The 20811-nt window shown below is 39.3% G+C and overlaps 1 protein-coding gene across 2 annotated transcripts in view; it reads right to left on the reverse strand.

Moving 5' to 3' along the window:
- The window catches only part of PIK3CA (phosphatidylinositol-4,5-bisphosphate 3-kinase catalytic subunit alpha), a 33834-nt gene that overhangs the window by 9863 nt on the left and 3160 nt on the right, over nt 1–20811 (reverse strand). Inside the window, exons 2-20 of one of the 2 annotated variants that reach the window (XM_075570741.1) lie at nt 17940–18362; nt 16699–16908; nt 15256–15506; nt 14073–14318; nt 13898–13983; nt 12389–12494; nt 9889–10041; nt 9581–9715; nt 8575–8699; nt 7679–7760; nt 6179–6343; nt 5270–5373; nt 4610–4781; nt 3871–3977; nt 2767–2888; nt 1677–1755; nt 939–1109; nt 251–368; nt 10–161 (exon numbers count right to left, since the gene is read on the reverse strand). In XM_075570741.1, the coding sequence (XP_075426856.1) occupies nt 10–161; nt 251–368; nt 939–1109; nt 1677–1755; nt 2767–2888; nt 3871–3977; nt 4610–4781; nt 5270–5373; nt 6179–6343; nt 7679–7760; nt 8575–8699; nt 9581–9715; nt 9889–10041; nt 12389–12494; nt 13898–13983; nt 14073–14318; nt 15256–15506; nt 16699–16908; nt 17940–18291 (2936 nt within the window). In that variant the 5' untranslated portion in view covers nt 18292–18362. The remainder of the gene's footprint in view (nt 1–9; nt 162–250; nt 369–938; nt 1110–1676; nt 1756–2766; nt 2889–3870; nt 3978–4609; nt 4782–5269; nt 5374–6178; nt 6344–7678; nt 7761–8574; nt 8700–9580; nt 9716–9888; nt 10042–12388; nt 12495–13897; nt 13984–14072; nt 14319–15255; nt 15507–16698; nt 16909–17939; nt 18363–20811) is intronic. The other variant, XM_075570742.1, reaches the window with a different exon arrangement.

The following is a 20811-nucleotide window of genomic DNA, read 5'->3' on the forward strand; positions in this document are numbered from 1 at the left end:
TTTTCTCACCTCTCGAAATCCCTCGTCTTTGTGCATTCCTGAATTCCTTTGCTGATCACGATTAAGAAATCTTGCGTTAAGACGAATGGTACTCGCTCACGCTTGTAGCCAAACTTTTTCTTTTTGTGGTCCAGGAAGTGTCCAAAATCTATGTGAAACAGCTGACAGAAAAGCATTGTTAGTACTCGGGGAGTACAACGCAACAGGTGAGCAAGCTCACAGGACAAGAAAAGAAACAGAAGTTACTTACTTGCCCGTTGTCTTTTACCATAATGTTACTATTATGTCGATCGCCTATTCCAAGAATGAAGGTAGCAACACAGTAGCCAGCACATGACCGCGTGAACAAGTCAATGGCAGCATCATACCTAATGGAAAAGAAATGGGCAGGTGAATTTATATACTAGCCGGCTGCAGAGGTAACCAGAAATAAGGAAGTGTCCATATGGCCGCATGGTGAGAACATTATTTACTTTGGGATTCAATTCAAAAGTATTCATCTAATAAAATTATTCATCTTAATGAATATCGTAAGTATGCATTTTCAACACATCCCATCAATTTTCATTTGCTGAAGATTCAGATGTGAGAGAAAACTCCCTCCACGAAACGCCAAAGAAATGCTCTATGGCGCACATGGAATAAATAATGGCGACCTTTCTTTTAAGCAATTTGATCATTGATCAACTGACAAATGGCTTACGGGACCTCCATCCACGATTGGTCTTGACGTCAAAGGTGACTTATGAAAATAAAGTGCTTATGTTAAGTACCACCATCACATTTCCAACAGCAGAAGAAGTGAGTGTCTATCCAATGCTAGATAAAAGACTTCTTAATATCTTCTAACTATTCTCGCTCCATTCACCAAATACAATGGAGGAAAAAAAAAAGTCCAACTGAATTTCTATAAAAAATAAAATAAGAACGCAACTCACATTTCGCCCTTGTTTTTATCCTTGAGCCACTGATGTAATGTATGGCTGTTGAACTGCAATGCACCTTTCAAGCCTCCCTTGCACTGAATTTGCATAATGGTATGTGAGCATCTCACCACCTCAATCAGACCTACACACTCCCCTATAGACAAGCAACCATAAGGCAGCATCCTAAAAAGTAAGAGCACAAAATAGTTTTGTATAAACATTGTTTAAAAACAACAACAAAAAAACCAAACACCACCCAGATATTTTTTATGACTCATGCACGAGAAGCGTTTTTCTCACCGCTTTTGCCCTGCAAATGTATGTAAAAGGGCACGAGACCAATGAATAAATTAAACGAATTGGTTTTTTCCTTTGGAAATGTTTTTCAAGTTCCTAAAGTACAAAATATTGTTCAGAAGAGAGAAAGTGAGCTGCTATGTTCTGCTGAATGTTGCGTAGATGAAACACAAAGCTTTAAACTAAAAAAAATAATACAATTATCCCCATGTTATAAAAGGAGATAATACAACGGGGATTTGTGGGCGAAGAGAGCCTGAACGGCCACTTTGGTCTTTATTGAATTAGCTCCAGCGATTTAAGTTTACGGCTATACAAAACGCCTCACTGAATAGAACTCACTGATGGATTGCCCGTGTAATCTAACGCACTGAGGTCCAGGCAATGCTTACAGAGATTACAAAAACAAAAAGGCATGGAGTTGAGAAGCCTCTTATTTTGCTTTTTACTCACCTAAGATCAAGACCCTGATTTTGCCAAATGTTTTCCATGATTCGTATGATCTGAAGTGTTAACATGTCTTGTCGCAAGTCTGAAATTTTTAAGCATTTAACAACAAATTAGCAACATTACGGTCCTTGGAAAGCAACTTTTTTTTTGTTGATTTAACATCTGCAATATATTAGGACAATTATACATTTTAGTTAATTATCTCAACAACAACAACAAAAAAAGGAGGAGGGAGGTATTGCTGCTGTTTCCATGTCATTTCACAACTGGAACAATCTACAGGGGGACTCAGTCGCCACCATTCTAAATTCTTTCAAAACTAAAGCTGTCTCACATTTTAATCTGGTCTATAACTGTTATATACGCCTATCACATCTATTATCTTTAACCGTGCATGCAATGTCTTTTATATAATGTATAACCTTGCTCACTTCAGGAACTATGTATTTGTAACCATATATTATTTGTCATCATAACTCTGTGCCAGGACATACTTGAAAACGAGAGGTAAATCTCAATGTATTACTTCCTGGTAAAACTTCTTAGAAATAAATACATTTCTGCATATTATATCTACATGTCAATGCTGTATGCTCTGAAATCGACTGCAAATTGAGAGCCAGTGATTGCAAGCTTAAAAAGGACATGTGCCTCTAAAATAAACATAAATGGTGTCCCCCAAGGTGGGAAGCAGAGGATCTCCGGTGCTAAACCAGGTTAATTTAAGCGTCGGGGACCCCTTGCTCCCTGAGATACATACATCAGAAGGTGCCCCTGGTCTTCATGCAGGTTTATTGGTCCTGTATCATGCGGGACAATAGGAAACCGCAAGGAATTACATCGTAGCTTCCTATTGGCCCGCGGGACCTTTAAACGGCCAAACTGGGTGCCCAGCCGGCACCCCCTTCCAAGGTAAGACTCTCGGGAAGCAGGGGATCCCCAGAGATGAAAGAAACACTGTTCAGCTTTGGAGGCCCCCCCCCCCCAATTAAAACCTAGTCAAAGTACATTAATACACTTTTTAAAAAAAAAGAAAAAAACAAAACAAGGATGTTCTTAAATAAATTACAGTAAGTTTTCTTTAAAATCTTACCATCCCCATTTTTAAAGATGATTTCATTATTCAGAAACAGCATCTCTGACATAATATCGGGGTTTTCCCAGTTTAACCACAGTGGCCTTTTTGCAGAGGACATTATCCTGCATTCTTCAAGCCTACAAAATAGAAAACGTGAGTTAACAAAATACGATCATTCACAAGGTGGCTGAAATGACAGCGCCTTCAGTTTGACTCTTAAGCAGCACACGGACCTTCCATAACCTGGGAAATTCACAGAATGTCTCCGTTTACATGGCTGCTCATTTTATGCATGATCCTTTAACGGTGTCAAACCATAAAAAAAAAAAAAAAAAAAAAGGAAGGAAGAGTCCTCGTACTCCTAAAGTTTGCAAATAGTAACAAAAAAATGAATTAAAAAATGGACATTATTCAAGTTGTTCCATAGACTGTTTAATTCAAATGCTTGTATATACAAGTCATCAATATATAGAGTCCTGATGATAGCTCTGTACCCAGTGGGAGCCCCCATAAAGTTGTCAGCGGGACGTTTCGAGTGACTGAAGCGGACCATTTTGTCAAACAAAGATGGGGCCACATCCTCATTTGAAACCAGGCCCCATTCCTCAAATACTTTATTTTTTGGTCGACCACATGTTTGTAGTATTTATGAGTGTTTTTTTTGCGTGAAACACACTTTCTTATTCTTTGTATGGTGTCAAACGATCAATTTAGTGTGTCACTGACAGAGAGAAAATGCATCCTTCCAACAACCTGTGTCTTGTCACAGACTCCAAACTAGCAGTGTCATTAGAAACAGAATAGGCAGAGAAAGGTTTAGCACAGGAGTGGCCAACTCCAGTTCAAGAGCCACCAACAGGTCAGGTGTTAAGAATATCCCTGCTTGGGCCACCTGTGCTCAATCAACGACTGAGCCATCTGTGCTGAAGCAGGGATATCCTTAAAACCAGACCTGTTGGTGGCGCTTGAGGACTTTAGTTGGCCACTCCTGGTTTAGAAAAAAGCGTTGATGCATCGAAGTTAAAGGCAAAGCAGAGAGTTATATTCCATATGAAGGTTTTAAGCCGTATCGTTCTATGCAACTAAACGTCGGAGTAAAAGGGCAGGTTTTGGATATACCTGAGAGTTCCCAATTGGTGAGCAGGGTTCAGAGGAGAGGTAAAACCTTGCAACGCATCCATGAAGTCTGGCCGTTTCATTTGTTCAACAAGGAATTTCATCTGCACCTAAAATACAATGTTCAATTCGTAACCATAAACCAGAATCCCCTCAGAAGTCTGCACACATTTAGTTTCTCATATAATGTTAGTATCTTAAAAAAAAAAAATTCAATAAAATTAAATAATATATTTATATCATGATTTTCTTAATCACTTCCTTGTGGAGTAACCATTAGACTACACTAGGAGCTGGGAGAGCCCCATCTTAACCTCCTGGACACTTACTATTTCAGACTTACATTTCCTGAACGGAGCACCATATATTTTAAAACAGCAGCGGTGCAAAAAGAAATCTTAGTGCAAGGAAAAGATACAATGCTAAAAGAAAACTAATCAGTGCATACGTCTGCTTTAAAAAGTCGCAATCCCATGTAGTCGACCAGACATACTTTTAGTCAACATACTTTAAACCAGGGGTCTCAAACTCGGTCCTCAAAGGCCACCAACAGGCCAGGTTTTATGGATATCCCTGCTTCAGCACAGGTGGCTCAGTCTTTCACTGAAAGACAGTCAAAGACTGAGCCACCTATGCTGAAGCAGGGATATCCTGAAAACCTGACCTGTTGGTGGCCTTTGAGGACTAGAATTGCCCACCCCGTGAGCTACTGGTTTGCCGGGTATTTGCTGCCTTTAAATACCTTCTGTGTTTCATCTTTCTTCTCCTGTTTGAGAATATCTGTGAGGTTAATCAGTTTCTCCATGGCCTCCACCTGTTTACCCAAGTGCTTTAGGTACATCCCACAGGCGCGGCAATAGGACTCGAGTAGCAAACCGAACCTTTGGCTGACTGTTTTGTTGGGCATTTCAGACCTGGTGTGAGAAAATTCCAAAAGGAACAACATCAAAGTCTTTTCCAGTCAAACAGATGGTTGGCTGAAATGGATAAATAGCAGATCTACTATATCTGGGGTGGGCCAACTCCGGTCTCAAAGGGCCACCAACAGGTCAGGTTTTCAGAATATCCCTGCTTCAGCACAGGTGGCTCAATCAGTGGCCCAGGTCGAGGCAGGGATATCCGACATCCTGACCTGTTTGTGGCACTTGAGGACTGGACTTGGTCACTCCCACGTTAGAGGTCCTGTAGTAAATGTTTTGCCATATTCTTTAGCATTCTTTTTTTAAAGAATATATTTAAGTGCAAAGATACATCTCAGTTCTGTTCCCAGACGGATGGTTTACCTGCTGTCATATAGATATATCTCCATATTACATTTGTCAAATCAAAGTCCTTTCTACGGTTCAACAATCTGGGTGATGTGCACAATTTTCTAGGTCCATTCATTTGCGATCTCACTTACTTTAAATGCCAAAAGAAGAAATGTCCTATTCTTTGATTGGTCAGAGCCTTTTTCAACAAAAATCTCACCAGCAAGTTGTCTAGATACTGCTCATATTTCAGAACCTGTTAACAGAGATAAAACTTAGATGACACACACAGTCTTTACAGTTGTAATTCTAAACCCACAGAGAGTTCTTGTTGAACTTGATTGAATAATTTATAAAGAGCTGTAACACTGTGCAGTTTGGATGGAGAGGTGTCCAAGACACCTTTACAATTATTTTTGGTTAAGGAACTCTATAATTGTATTGTGAAATTCTGCGAAACCCCGACCCTGTCAGTGTCTGAGATCAGATGCATTGTAAGGCAACCCAACCCTCTCTAATAGCGCGTCTGAGATCAGATGCATTGTAAGGCACCCCAACCCTCTCTAATAGCGCGTCTGAGATCAGATGCATTGTACATTCTTCTGTATTTGGTACAATTTTAAAATGACCTGAAAATTGAACCGAACTTTTTAAGGATGTCGGAGGAACCCAAGGGCTCCTAGGAACTAGTGAAATACCATAGTGTAAGGGTTTCTACAAAGGTGTTCAGTACACAATTTGTTGTAGGCCTCTACTCTGAAAGACTTAGATCAGAAGTGTGTTGCAACATCAATCAATTAGCAGAAAGCTAAAGAGCGCAGATCAAATCTCAAATCCCTCCAGACGTAAAAAAAACAAATCCACAATATTGAAACGCTACATTGTTACTTTGTTCTAGTTCCTTGCATCTCGGATCCTGACCCTCCCATTGAATGGAATTGCTGTGGATTGCTCTTCAGCATTTAAGAAAAAAAGACTCCATTCATGTTTATGGTGACAAACAAGCAATACTGCGTTAAATATTGTACATGGTACTGAATTTAGCGAGAAAGAGGATGTACCTGTACTAGCTGGATTAAATACTGTGACAGCTTGTCATCTGTTAAATACTTTTCCAGACACGTAACTGCAAAAGATCGCACCATTCGATCTGGGTAATTAAAGTCCAGGAGTTCCATTGCTTGTTCGGGTCGGATTGCAGGCCAGTCCTTTAACAGACAGTACATCTGTGCAAAATAAGAACATGATGCAAATGCTGCTTTGACAGTCGGAAATAAAAAAAATGTATTCCAGGTTCCAACTGTTACAAGTTAAAAACAGGGGTGCAATCTTTCCACGCTGCGCCCCCTGCCTGCTCGCGCCCCCCCTCCCTAACCTCTTACATCCAATGATGTTGCGGGGTCACGTGACGTCACTTGACACGTCGCCGAAGGCAAGGTAAGGATAGTTGCAGAGGCCTCACGCGATCTCCCGGCATTCATTTATATGCCTTGGGGGAAGAGTGGGGGCCTCTGCAACCACCGCACCCCCCCTGAGAAATCTAGTGCCCCCCAGTTTGAGCACCCGAGTTAAAACACCACCACCAAAATAAAAAACAAAAAATACTGAATGCAATGCATGATACAGCAAACTAGCTTATACCACCACTTTGGTGATACGCCTGCTAAAAGCTTGTTCTTACATTTAAAAAAAAAATTTTTAAACTGCCAAAAAAAATAATCAAATTGGTGTAGTCCATGTAAATTACATACCTCCAAAACAGAAAGGAGGTAAAAAGAAGGGTAAATGGTATAAATCATGGCGAGGGAAGCATCCCTCATTACAAGTTCAATAACATTGGCCAGAAACAGATCATAATGAATTAATAGAATAAAAAGCTTACAAATGCGCTACTATCCAATGAAATGAACAGATTATGACCAGAGTTGGGGGAAGTAAGAGGACCAACGCTTTCAGGCTCTGTGGAATTTAGGGCTTCGAACTTCTAAATCTTCCAAATACTTTCTATCGTATTTAGGTGAAGAACTTTAGCCTACTAAACATACCACTGCTGTTAGCCGACTTTGGTCCAGGCGGGGATTGCCTCTTTAAAGCAATACTATTAAAAGTAGATTTGGGGCAAATTGCTCTCACTGGCATTAAAAAGCAATAATCCCGCCAGTTCGACCCTAATTTTTTTTTTCCTCTACAGGATGGAAGCCAGGAGGTCCCGGGAGCTGAACCGTGCTATTATTTAGCGCTGGGATCCCTCTCAAAATACTTACGGTTAAGGTACGGGAATTACACATTGAGTTGTCATCCAATAGAAAGCGGCAACAGACGACGTTGCGGCTTCCAGTTGGCTTGAGACCCCACCCGCCATTTTGTTTCACCCAGTGGGGACTGACGCCCGTACCTTCCCCGGTAAGTACCTCAAGAACCCCAGTTCCCAATCTGTAAAATGTAAAAAAAAAAAAAACCCTGCGGAGCAGTTTGGATTGCTGCTTTAATCTAAATATAAAGCTAAAACTTTGTTTAATAAAAGTAATGTTTTTGTAAATAAACACTGTGCGTATAAATACCTGTGCAACATCGTCTCTGCTATTCCATTTCACAGCTAAAAGCAGCTTTGGAAGAATATCAGGGGTATTTAGACAATAATGCCTGTGAAATTAAATATTTGAGCTTAGTGAAATAGAATGCATGAGTAAAAATGTAAACAAGTCAGCGATGCACCAATTTATATGAATAATTTAGCTATCATTTCTGTTAGGCTGCGCAGCAAAATGTAGAAGTATCATCTTTTAAACTTTAGAATCCCACCGTAAAACACAATGTGCCAGACATTATCTACATAAAACAGTAACACCTATTTCAACTACAGAGAAGGTCACAATCAAACACTTCCTCCTTGGGAGTCATTTTAGATTGCTGGGTTGCTTTCAGACACAAAACTTGAACTGAGCTACTGATACTTAACATCCGAGCATCATGAGTGATATAAACTTTAGGCCAGGGGTGGCCAACTCCAGTCCACCAACAGGTCAGGTTTTCAGGATACCCCTGCTTCAGCACAGGTGGCTCAATAAGTGGCTCAGTCAGACTGCACCACCTGTGCTGAAGCAGGGATATCCTGAAAACCTGACCTGTTGGTGGCCCTCGAGGACTGGAGTTGGCCACTTCTACTTTGGACCATCTAAAACTCCACACTTGTTTAAAGCAGCAAAAAAGGGATACAGAGAGGCATAGCAGACTCCTCTACCAAAGGCACCAACCATGGTAACCCTAAACAGAAAAATTAAACATAAGATATCCTTAGAATCCTCCGTGCTGGGATAAAGAGTTTATTTGTAAACACTCAAGAGCATACATATTGCAGGACATTGTATACACTTCTCCGCTGTCCATTTACCAGGGTCCCCAATTAACGCATGTTCATCTTTTGATCAGTACATGGTTTATTATACGTGTGGAATACCTGTGGCTCCAGAGAAACTCCTTTTCTTGCTCTGTGATTTCAGAAAGAGTGTCGCGGTTAGAAATGGCTTTAAGCTGGTCTTTGTCACTTTCTCGGACTTCATTATCTCTGGCTATCCTGTTTGTCTGCAACACAAAAAAAATGAAACAATCTTAAAAACGTTCGAGTAACATGTCTAGAAATTCAATTGTTCAAGTAAAACGATTTTACAGACCGTAGACACTTGCATATTTGGGGATTCAATAAATGATTAGAAAAACAAACTCAGGATTGATTTTTCTTCACATTACAGACACGGGAATAAAATTTGCTATGTAATGGTTCATGCATCACACCATTTAACGAGAGCAGAGCAATGTATACATTGGTAAGATATAAATCAAACTACTGTGCAATTACTACTTTAATAACATTGCGCTCCCTAGACACATGGCAATCATGTAACATCGATCATATTCAAGAACACACGTCTAACAGTGCATTAACTCATTTAAATGACCCTTCTCACTATATAGTATTTACTGCACAGGTAAACAGAGAAGGGAAGGAAGGATCCGCACCCAAGGTGAAAAGATACCATCATGCAGATAAAGAGAAACATGAATAGTGAAAAGTATGACTACTATGGATACCAACCAACTTCTCAAAAGATGTGCCAATAGATTTAGGGTTCACCGACGCCCAGTGTCAGAGTAGAAAGGGTAATTGTAGGTAGCACATCTAACACTGAATCTTCCCAATGAGCCAAACTTGTTCACTGCTACAGATAAACCCCAACCACGCGAGTAATGATGGCCAGAGGGAGCCGATACTTCTTTTTTTTAGAAGAGGTAACTGGTGTCTTAGTTAGGTAATCATCCTCACATAAGAACAGGAAAGGGAACGGCAATTTGGTCAGATTAGTGAAACTCAAGGACCAAACGTTTTCTCTTTATTGTGGCTGCACATACAAAAATATTTATTGAAATATATAACCTTGTTCAATTAAAAAATAAATATAGTTTACCAGTCCAGAATGGCTGTAGTTGTAACCCATTTCTCGCTCTAGCGCCTTATTTGCATGTTCTTCTATGGCAGTCATATCAGGAAACTTGACCGGACTGCTGAAGCAATCAAATTCCAGCTCCAAGCAGGGAGTTTCCTAAGAGACATGGGTAACGAGGATCTTCATTTTATTAGAATACTGGGGGGGGGGGGAGGAAGAGAGAAACTAGTCTAGGGAACAAGCAAAACAGGAAAAAATAATAAGCCAATTGGAGGAAGGCAGGGGGGGGGGGGGGGAAAGAGAAGCATTTGAAACCATTTGTTGATTACCTTGTTTGGGTTGGACCCGGTAACTCCGATAGGATTCAGCAAGTCTTCCAACCCGTGAGGTACAGGCCACAAATTTAAAGCCATTTTTCCTGAGACCAGGGTGTCCGTGTAATCAAACATGTTTATATTTCCCCAAGCTAACGGGCAGTGCTCCTGCAAAAGATACATTGCAATGTCTAAGTGTTACAATGATTCAATATGGGTCAAGCGAACAACTCGCAGAAAGAAAAACCAAGCAGGAGTCCGTAAAATAGAATGACAGGCTACTTCAAGAACTAAATTCAACGTGTTTTACAGTAAGACACTGGAAGCTCATATTTCATAGGTTAATATTTGCAACAATGAAGCCACAAGACAAAAGGACGTGCTCTGAAAGCACACAATGCTTTATTGTACACACACGCTTGGCACTTTATATGATAAGTGTGTGCAGGTCAACAAATATGGATCACTTAGCACAGCAAAACAGAATGTTGTAATAATACATGTAAACCAATTTAAAGCAGCAGTTTCTTCCTGAAGCACATAGGAGTTTAACTTATATGGCGTTAGTATCTTTACCCCTGACCGTTCCTAGCTCTTTTTCTCTAGTGTGAAAAAACATGATTTTAGGCTCTCTAGTATCTACGGATACCCTGGTAAATGTTAGACTGTACAGGGCTCTGGGGTTAAGGCCATTTTAGCCTCCCGGACACGTAACTCAAATTCTAATATCTCCCGAACTGAACGTCGGATGAATAAAATAAAAACAGCGCTGGGAAAGGGTGAAAAGAGAGCTAGTCAGGTAAAATAGAACTTAAAAAAACATATGGTGATCAGCACAGATTGCGGCTTTAACAGTGAAAAGAAAAATGGAGGCAGTCAACTGAATTGATACATATATTTTCAATGTGGTGTGTTTTTCCCCTAAGAGGGGTGTTCACTGTTACTGAGCAACTCAAATACAGATGTACATTCTTTTTTTTTTTTAGATGACGCTAAGCAAACTTTGATGAGGAATACTTTTTCACTTCCTTGAGCAATGTTTATATTATACATTACAGCTGCATTCAAGGAGGATGCCACTTCCTATGGAGTTTGCGTTATAATAGCGCTTCACGCTAACTGCTATCAAACAGACCTTAAGAAACAATGCGCATTCTTACGCAACTTCATTCTACCTATTTTATATACTCAAACCTGAATCAGGTTAACCACCTAAAATTCAGACTGTCCCGACAGGACAGCATTGTTTTATTGTGACGTAATCAAGACACAGCTTACAGGTTTCTGTAGCCACGCGTGTGATATCACTGCCAGTGTAAACAGAGCACAGAGTGCAGAGTATGAAGAAATAGGAACATGCTCATAAAGCCCCCAAATATTTATCTTCTGTGTTTTGTTTAAATGGACCATATATTTTGCAGTTATTTCTATAGAAATATTCTCTTTTCAGGGCTACTTTAAAACACCTTTTATTCCCCTCCCCCCTCCCGGAGAAAAAAAAACCACTCTATAAATCCTGACTAATCACTACAACTTTAGATCAGTTTTGCTACAGGTTAGTTACTGCAGTATTTCACCCCAACTAGATGAGGTAACGGAGGGAGAGAGACACGTTTACCCTCACAGTCAACCTTGCACTGTCCGTGTTCTCTCAGAATTGCCCGTGTTTGCATTTCCAATTCAGCGTATCAAATGTTTGCAATGGGATTTACTTTTACATTTTCTTGAGAACACGTCAGCAAAAATAAATAAATGTTCACAACAAGGAAAATGATATGAGAGGTGCAACGACTGATATTAGCTACCATAACAAGCGTCGCCTCAATAGTGGTTGAATGGTTGCACTTTTAAAAGAAATTGCAAAGGTTGCGTTGGCAAAAAGGAGACTACAAAATAGGTAATCCCTGGGGGTCACATTTGAAGTCACAAGCTTTCATGTCATTTTCAATTCCCGATGATCATAAACACCTATATTTTATTGACCATGATGTTTGCTTGCAGTGTGTGCCAATGCACACTTGATATGTTCAGTGTCAGAGCAGAGCAATGTGTTGCAGGCACCCTTGTCCCCCAGAGGGTCAAGCAATGGAAGAGAAGTAAATTTTACAATACTGCTTAATTTAGCCACCGCGGGCCTCGGTTAGGGCTCTACGGGCTGCTGTTTCATTCTTTTAGCATATATGTTTGTAAGACTGGTTGTAGAGAAAGTAAAAATCTGTCATGTATAATAATTTTTACAAGCGGCAGTATTAGAGAACAATCGGCGAATGCAGAACACACCACTGAACCAAAGACTGGCACACAGTACACATGAAAGCGCTCGCGGACCAATAAAAAGAAGCTCTGCCCATCATAACCAATGTGTTAGAACTGGCCTTGCCCTGTGCTCCTGCTGTGCACAAGGAGATTTGAAGCTTCCCTGCACCCTGGTTGGCTTTCCCCTTGACGCCATTTTCTGACCCAAATCTTTCTTGTGCGGCGACAGCAAAATCCCAACACAGAGTTACACACTTACTTCTTTTGCGCCCTTTCTGCCTTTAACTGAGCAAATGGAAAGGCAAAGTCGTGCAGCTCGAGGTAAGTCAGGGATGAACATGTCATACATAAGCCATTCATTCCACCTGGCAATTAAAGGACAAAAAATTATTATATATGTTTATAGTAAAACAGTTCACACAGGAAAGGGTATAGGGGAAAAGATTTGCTTATGCTATATTAATATATGCCTTTTCTGAGGATTCCACGTGTATCTTACAGACCAACTGTTAATCAGCAGGAAACACTGGTTGATGCATCTTGATTTCCTTTTCTTGGTAGTTATAGAGATGATATTTACGCAATGTCATTCATGGAGGCGTGTATTCACTTGCTCTGTATGAATGATATTGCTGCGGTCTGCCACATAGTATTTGTTTCCCTTTTTGCGTATTTATGGGTAGAAGTTCTGGCAGACTTACTCGGTATGATCAAGCACCAGCTAAATATTTTTGGTTATTTTCCTTACATTGCGAGTGTGCAGTCTACGCTCCTATCTTTTGTATGGTTACAGAAAAGTCAGTGTGACTGAATTTAAAGAAGCGGATTACACCAAGTTGCCTTTGACCTGCCACGTGGGAACTCGCACACAGGCAGTCCTCGGTTATCCAACGGAATCCATTCTGAAAGTAGCGTTGGATAGTGAAACCATTGTAAAGTGAGTCCCATGTTAATCAGTGGCGGTGAGTGTTGGATAACGCATTCAGGCCTCGTAAAATGACTCATAGGGGGGCATTGTAAAGCGTTGGATACGCCATTCATTGTAAAGTGAAACGTTGTATAGCGAGGACTACCTGTACTAGGTTTTATTGTAGTTGGGTCAAGTGAAGATTTTCTGCTTATTTGCCATTTATCCTACAATTGTGTACAATATTATATGAATACAATATACTGCAAGTACAAATATAGAATCATGTATCTGTTTAAATTTAGCATAGGTTGAACTTGGACGTACATCTTTTTTCAACCTCATCTACTATGTAACTGTGTAAACCAAAAGAAAAAACAAATATGCAATACTTGTGTCGAATTCACTAATGTTCAAGTGCTCTCCAAAATAACCTAGTAAATACCAAGGACTCCCAACCCGAGATTCCTGCCAGGTGCAAGCACATAATGCTTTGTAACTTGGCTCTGTAAATGTGTGACACAAATGGGAGGATGACTAACTGGGAAACTACTAGGAAATAGGGTGAGGGGGGTGCAACTCCAGTCCGCAAGGGCCACCAACAGGTCAGGTTTTTGAAGATCTCAGTCGAAGATTGAGGCACCTGTGCTGAAGCAGGGATATCCTTAAAACCGGACCTGTTGGTCGCCATTGAGGACTGGAGTTGGCCACAACTGTACTAGGAGAAATAGAACAGAAAAAAAAAAGTGACTACAGAAAAGGAAGGATTAATGCTATGCAAAGAGGCGGAGCTAATAAAGATAAAATCACAGTATGCAAGAGAAAAAGTACAAGAAAACTTTGATAGAGCACATGGATTACCTGGGATTTGAGCAGGGGACTCTTTGAGTGTTCACATTGTCACACAATGGTTCACCTCCGTGGTAGATGCCCGTTCGGACATAGATCTAAAAAGTAGCAGAAACACAGCTGTGATGTTTACACCATTTCCCAACATTTGCCAAAGTCCAAGGAGACAGACTGTGTGCGCAATTACCTTGTCAATGTCTCGAATGTTTACATTTACATAGGTTGCACACAGGATTTTTATTCGCAGGGTGCTGCTGATGGCCCACAGGGACTTGACTGAAGCCTCTCCGTTCATGTAAGGTGTTGCTGTCGAGATGCGTCTCGAGTACGATGGCATCGTAAAGGTGTCCACTGGAAGCTGGTTGTACAGGCTGTCTTTGGTCATTAACATTAAATTGGGTAATCGACCAAGCATTATACAGCTTCTTACATACTGAAATATAAATAAATATGGAAACATTTGTAACAGTCTTTTTTTTTTTTTTTAAACCATATGTTCCTCACTTAAGCTCTAAGTCTGAATAGGGAGCCCTTTCTGTATCGTGTAAAATTAATCTAACTTCAAAATACCTGCATTTGCATATTATCCCCTTCACTGCTCGAGGGCAATGTGTTGCTGGCACCCCTGGCAGTGAAAAGGTTAAACACCAGAAGTTACTTTACAGACTGGAGAGGTTTAATGACTTCTTAATCTAAGCAGCAGGTGGATGTCAGTAAACAGTCTCTATTCAATATGTTGTAAAGACACTTCCATGTGCCAGTTAAGCAGCTCTCTTCTCCAGCACTGGAGAGCAGCTTCACATCATATTGCCCTCCTACTGTCTTTGTATGTTCTCCCCACCAATTCGACTGTAAGCTCTTCGGAGCAGGGACTCCTCTTCCACAATGTTACTTTTATTTCGGAAGCACTTATTCCCATTATCTGTTATTTGTAGTTATATGTTATTTATATGATTGTCACATGTATTACTACTGTGAAGCGCTATGTACATTAATGGTGCTATATAAAGACATACATACATACATACTGATTAGGGGCCATAGTTTCTACTTCTATAAAATTGGGGCAGTGGCCCCCAGCCTCACGCCCATAAAACATGGTGTATCTGGCATGCCCTTACAAAAACAGCAGAAACTGCACAGCTACAGGAAATGTTATGTTTTAAAGAATCAGTCACATTTGTTCAACCATTTTTCTTTTCTTAATTTTATTCCAATGTGTGTGTGGTGTGGAGGGATGTTTTAAAGGCGGTTCAAGCATAGATATTAACAAATTTATAAAAATGTCAAAAACGGTGTATTTGATATGTACTAGCTGAGCTGTAATTTCTCCAGGGACAAACACCATGGCATGAAAAGATCTTTCTTACCTTATACTGGCTGAGTGGGTATTTTTCCAGCAAGTATTCATCACATCCACAAACTTTCAACAAATACTTTCCTTGGTACTCCAGAACACACAGCTTGAGCTGTTCCGGGGATAGCAACATACTTCTTGTTTTTTTCCGGATTGCTTCAGCTATTACATGTTCTGGCACACAATCATGGTTGATCTTCAGCGAATACTTCTGCTTCTCATTGTTAGGGGATACAATGACCCAAATGACTACAATGATTTGCCCTGCAAGAAGAAGAGTGTTCCCATTACAAACAAAGTCTTAAACTTTTGCAAAACCAGGCATTTGGGTTATCCTCCTTTGCGGTGTTCAGTACCATGTTTACGTCAACAAAATACTAGGAATGTTTCAAATGACAATGAAAGATCAGCCAAACTAATAAGTAGGCAAATAATGATTTCAGTATTCTAATTTGAGTTTGTCTTTATTGTAGATTTCTTGATCTATTACAGTGTCGCTGACCATGTATTATGTGAGGGCAACCAGCTAGAACACACACACGTCTGCGGCAGGGAAGGGACCATCAGGATGGGACATCCGTTTATGAAAAGAAGTCAATGGGCAATCAAGTGTCGAAGCATTTAAAAAAGTTTTTTTTTTTTTTTAGAACACTATTGTATTTGGCTGTTTTTTTGTTTTTCAAAGAGTTGGGCATTGTGCCATAGGATTTTCTCTGTGAATTAGTTCCTAGTGGTCCTGAACCGTGAAAATCTTAGTAGATCTCTGTTGGTTTTAAATATTCATGAACCTTGTTGGTGCCATAGAGACTGAGCCTAGGGAGCCTCACTAGCAATCAAGGGGTTAATAACCACCCAATACATTTTTTTAATGCATGCTTTAATGTTTATTGTTTCATTTGCAGGGTTGCATTTGTTATTGTGCCATAACCTACATCTGTAGCTTTGGCGAATAAGGCTGCAAGTCTTGTTTTGACTTGGAGGGGTGAGGTGGAGGGAGATTTCAGTATGCTGTCAAGTAATGGTTTACTAATCTGTTTGGTACGCAGGGGAGGGGGGGAGGTTAGGCTTGTGGAAGGTAAATATTGTGGCCCTAGCTGGCCACTTAGTTCACTATATGGTTAATAGTTTAAATGTATCAAACGTTTAGTCTCGGTATGCGCTCTTGTCCCGTTCCTTAAAGACAACATAGTGCTATCCTGAAATAACACGACATTAACCTATGCCAATGAGCTCTAGTACAGTTATTTTTGCTTATCGCTTGCTTAGTGAATAAGGCGTTAACTCAGGGAAAGTAACATCCGTCCCCGCATTAGGCAACATCACATTATTTGCCCTGATTTAATGGTGCTAAGTGGATCTAAGCCCAATACTAACTTAGAAATTGTATTGCTTCGAGCGAGACTATTAACAATACAATTGTAGAGGATCTGCACATTGACCAGTGACATTACCTTACCTTTGTCTAGTTTGCTTTCTATGTGCTTGGGAAGCTCTGAAGAAGATTCCACATTTGGTGGGTAAACATACAGCGCTCTGCTCTGGGGGCCATTAGCATCTCGAAGTTCCACTGAATCTTTACAAACATTCAGAATATTTCTTCTGAAGTCCTGCACCTCCGGGTCCTTCACCATATCAAATTCACACACGGGCATTCCAATGGCAAAACCTTTTGGAGGAGAAAGACTACTTCAGTTCCACAATTAGATAAAATGACTTTTTTCATAAACCATTGCCCGGTAAATCTTATTGAAGCCATTTGGGACAGAATAGGTTTTCGAAAAGTTGATAAATTACCCTGGTATTAATTAGGAATAAGGACATAATGATAAAGCAACAAGGGCTATAAATTATACACCAACCCTGTCTGCACTAATGCCAAGAGTATGTGCAATATCAAAATTAAAGTAATGAAAACCAATTTGCCAGTTACAGTATGTCAGAGATGTACTTGGATAATGTTTCAAAGCAGAGAAGATTGTGGAGAGAACTTTTACACTTTAATCATTAGCAAAGTGACAACCATATATCACGTCACAAATGTATTTTGTTTCTTTAAAAGAAGACCGTTAGAAATGTCATGATTTAAACAATATGGAAATCAAGAGATTTTGCAATAAAATCCACATAATCCTGTTATGTCCATAAAACAATACTGCTGCAGCATACACCTACTAGCAAAAACCCAAGTAAAAATGTCCAATACTGCATAATTGTGTTTAAATGATAGATACTTCAAAGCATGTTTACATACATCATGAAAATCAGATGGAGAAACCAGTTTAATCCAATGTAATCAGAATATATAATACACAATGACTAATAAATTGCTGAAATTTGAACAATGCATCTTATCATTGCTTTGAGAGAACCCTGCAGAAGATAGGTGCTTCAGCAAATGTTACCCAATCAAAACTTTTCATATCAGAGCGGAGGAGTTATTTTTAGCCAGAGCACTCAAAAACAAACCTCAGAAGTAAAGCTGTATAATACAGACTTCCATCTAAGGGGAGCCAGGAAGAACTTAACAGCGATGCTTAGAATGTGGACACGTACCCACCTGAGGTGCTGTGTTCATATTTGCTCATGAATTGCTATGTGCATATTATAAAAATAAATATCGGAAGAAATATCCAGGAAAAGCTGCCAGAAGGATATTTATTTATATTTTCCATGTGTTTAATGTCAAAACTATCTTACCGATTTCTCGATTGAGAATTTTCTCTTCTCTGTTACCTACAGGTTCAATGACTTTTAGAAAAGGCTGGAACAGCCGGAGGTCGCAGAGTCGGCGGGTCTCATCAAAAAATTCTTCTTTTTCTGCCTCTTGTGTAACACTTACAAAAATGTAAGAGGATTCGTCTTGAAGTAGATGGTGCAGAGGGTATTTTCGAGCCTCTTTAAAAAGCTCATGCTTGATATTGATCAGGGTTGCCTCACGGAGGCATTCTAAAGTCACTAACATACCATTCGGTAATAGACATTCCACTAATATTCTTGGGGGCATCAAGTGGATGCCCCATAGTTCTCCAGATGAAGGTCTTGGTGGCATGATTGCCGAAGTTTTTTGGTTCTTATCTCAGTGTGACTGTGTTAGCGATACATGAATCTGGTATAGGAAACCTAAAATGAAAGGAAAATCAGGTTATGGGGCTGATGCTCCTGGGTAGCTCCCCTAAATTGCACAAGCACTGTTGAGCATGCAATTCCTGTCCACTGGTGCCAAATACTTGCAATGGTTCCTGAAGATGGCAGTATATCTATGTACAGTTCCAAAAAATAGCAAAATAAATGACAACAATTATATACAGTATTTAGTACAGAACTTAATAGCCATATAAATGGGCCATTTCTCCTGTCTGGTCAATCATAGGTATGAATACATTCATGCAAATAAGAACATGCATTATGTATATATCTGAGGAAATTATCTATACAGTCAGTCCTCGTTTTACAACGAATGGCTTATCCAACGCTATGCAATGCATACCTATGGTCATTTTTACAACGCCAAAATGGCTTATCCAACGCTCTGCAACGTTTGTGTGTTTGTGTGTGTACACACACACACACACACACACACACACACACACACACACACACACACAACGTTGCAAAGCGTCGTAAGAGCGTATATATATAATATTATACTATATAATATTATATTATACTATATAATATTATATTATACTATACTAATACATATACATATATTACAGTATATACACTATATAATTTATGTGTGTGCTGCATACCTTATTGCCTGCGTAAAATATTTTGTGTATTTTAGTGTTAAAAATGCCTGCAGGAACGGAACCTTTCATTTAAACAGTGTTCCTATGAGAAAACGTGTTTCGCTTTACAACGTTTCGCTATCCAACGCCATTTTGAGTAACGCATTGTGTCGGATAACCGAGGACTGCCTGTATATTGTACAAAAAAAACCCTTGCATCACAATTTACAAATAAATTCATCAAATCAATAGTGATGCTAATAAATAAAAAAATGACCTATTCCAGACAGAGTAGATTAAGTCATGGAGGAAAGTTGGTGAATGGCAAAGTAGAAAGCAAGGTTGTTTCTTTACAGCCATCTAAGTTTTTTAGTTTCAGATGTGACTGTCCCACAGCAAGTAAAGAAGAAAAATTACAATGTGAATTGAACAAGCGCTAATTGCTTTCAACGTGGAGTGTAAAAATAGCAGGGGGTTCTTCTTCTTAAAAATGTTCATTTATAAAAAGGAAATTATCTCAGATGTATAACAAATAATAGGTTCCAAACCAATTGTAGCTTTTAGAAGAAAAGCAAAATAAATCTAAAAAGATACTACTAATAATAACAATAATAATAATAATAATGTCCTCTGCAATCAAACTGGAGCCCAAATAGAATATTAACCAGGGGTGGTCAACTCCAGTCCTCAAGGGCTACTAACAGGTCAGGTTTTAATGATACTCCTGCTTCAGCACGTGGCTCAGTCTGTGATGTCCATCCTGTCTGCTGATGCAATAATATCCTTAAAACCTGACCTGCTGGTGTCCCCTTGAGGACTGGAGTTGGCCACTTCTGAAATAAACAATTTCAATACTTAAATTTTTTTTTTAATTGTACAAACATTTTTAAAAAAGTGGATAGTGCAAAAAAGCATACAGATCCATAACTTCAATTGCAACTATAAAAGACTATAAAAATACATAAACAAAGAGTACATACATCCAAGAAATACTTATCCCCCACTGTAATCAAATGTTGGATAAAAAAGTGTTTTTTGTGCAAACATAAAAGATTTATTTGAATTACTGATAACAATAATTTAGTAAACTGTGGTTATTAGAATTTGAGTAAGAGCTAGCAGATGTGTCCAGTATAAACTGACTATGGAGGTTTTTGTTAAAGAAAATGTTTTTTCCCGCAAAAACTGGCAGCTGTGAAGAGGACAGTCTCAACGTGGGAATTTCACAGTAAGTCATATTTGCAGTTCATGTCACTGAAGAAAAAAAACTCTGAAGATTACATTGAAAGTGTCATACTGTACTTTCCCTGCTCAAAATTAGGCAAGTCTACAAATGATGCAAAACGCACTGTGACAATTTCTGAACCTTAATCAGTTTCAACAGTCCGAACCTCCAAAACTGTGAACTACATATTAATGCAAGTACTTCTCAAACATGGCGGTGTAAATCAGAGTGCTTGTAGAAATCTCAAATGTTTTCTATCATAAGAATTCAATTATTTAATTTCAATTAAAAAAAAAAGTATTTAAACATTTTCTATAATGAAGGAAGATTTTTTCCCCCCCAGCAAACGTCTTGATTTTAAAACGACTACAATAGGCGTGGGAATTAAGGTGTCCCTTGAAGACACTAGCTTTATGTCAGATTTCTATCTAATGATCAACAAACTCCCCAAATTAAACTTCAATACACACATTGTCTCACTGTCCATTAAAAAAAAATAACCCATGCAAACAAATGACATAATATGTAACCAACCACTCACAAAAAATGCCAGTATAACAGGTAAACATTTTTACACGTTTTGGGGGAAATAATTCAGTATAAAATCCTGTAT

This window comes from Ascaphus truei, chromosome 14, assembly GCF_040206685.1.
Source record: "Ascaphus truei isolate aAscTru1 chromosome 14, aAscTru1.hap1, whole genome shotgun sequence".
NCBI classification, from domain to species: Eukaryota; Metazoa; Chordata; class Amphibia; order Anura; family Ascaphidae; genus Ascaphus; species Ascaphus truei.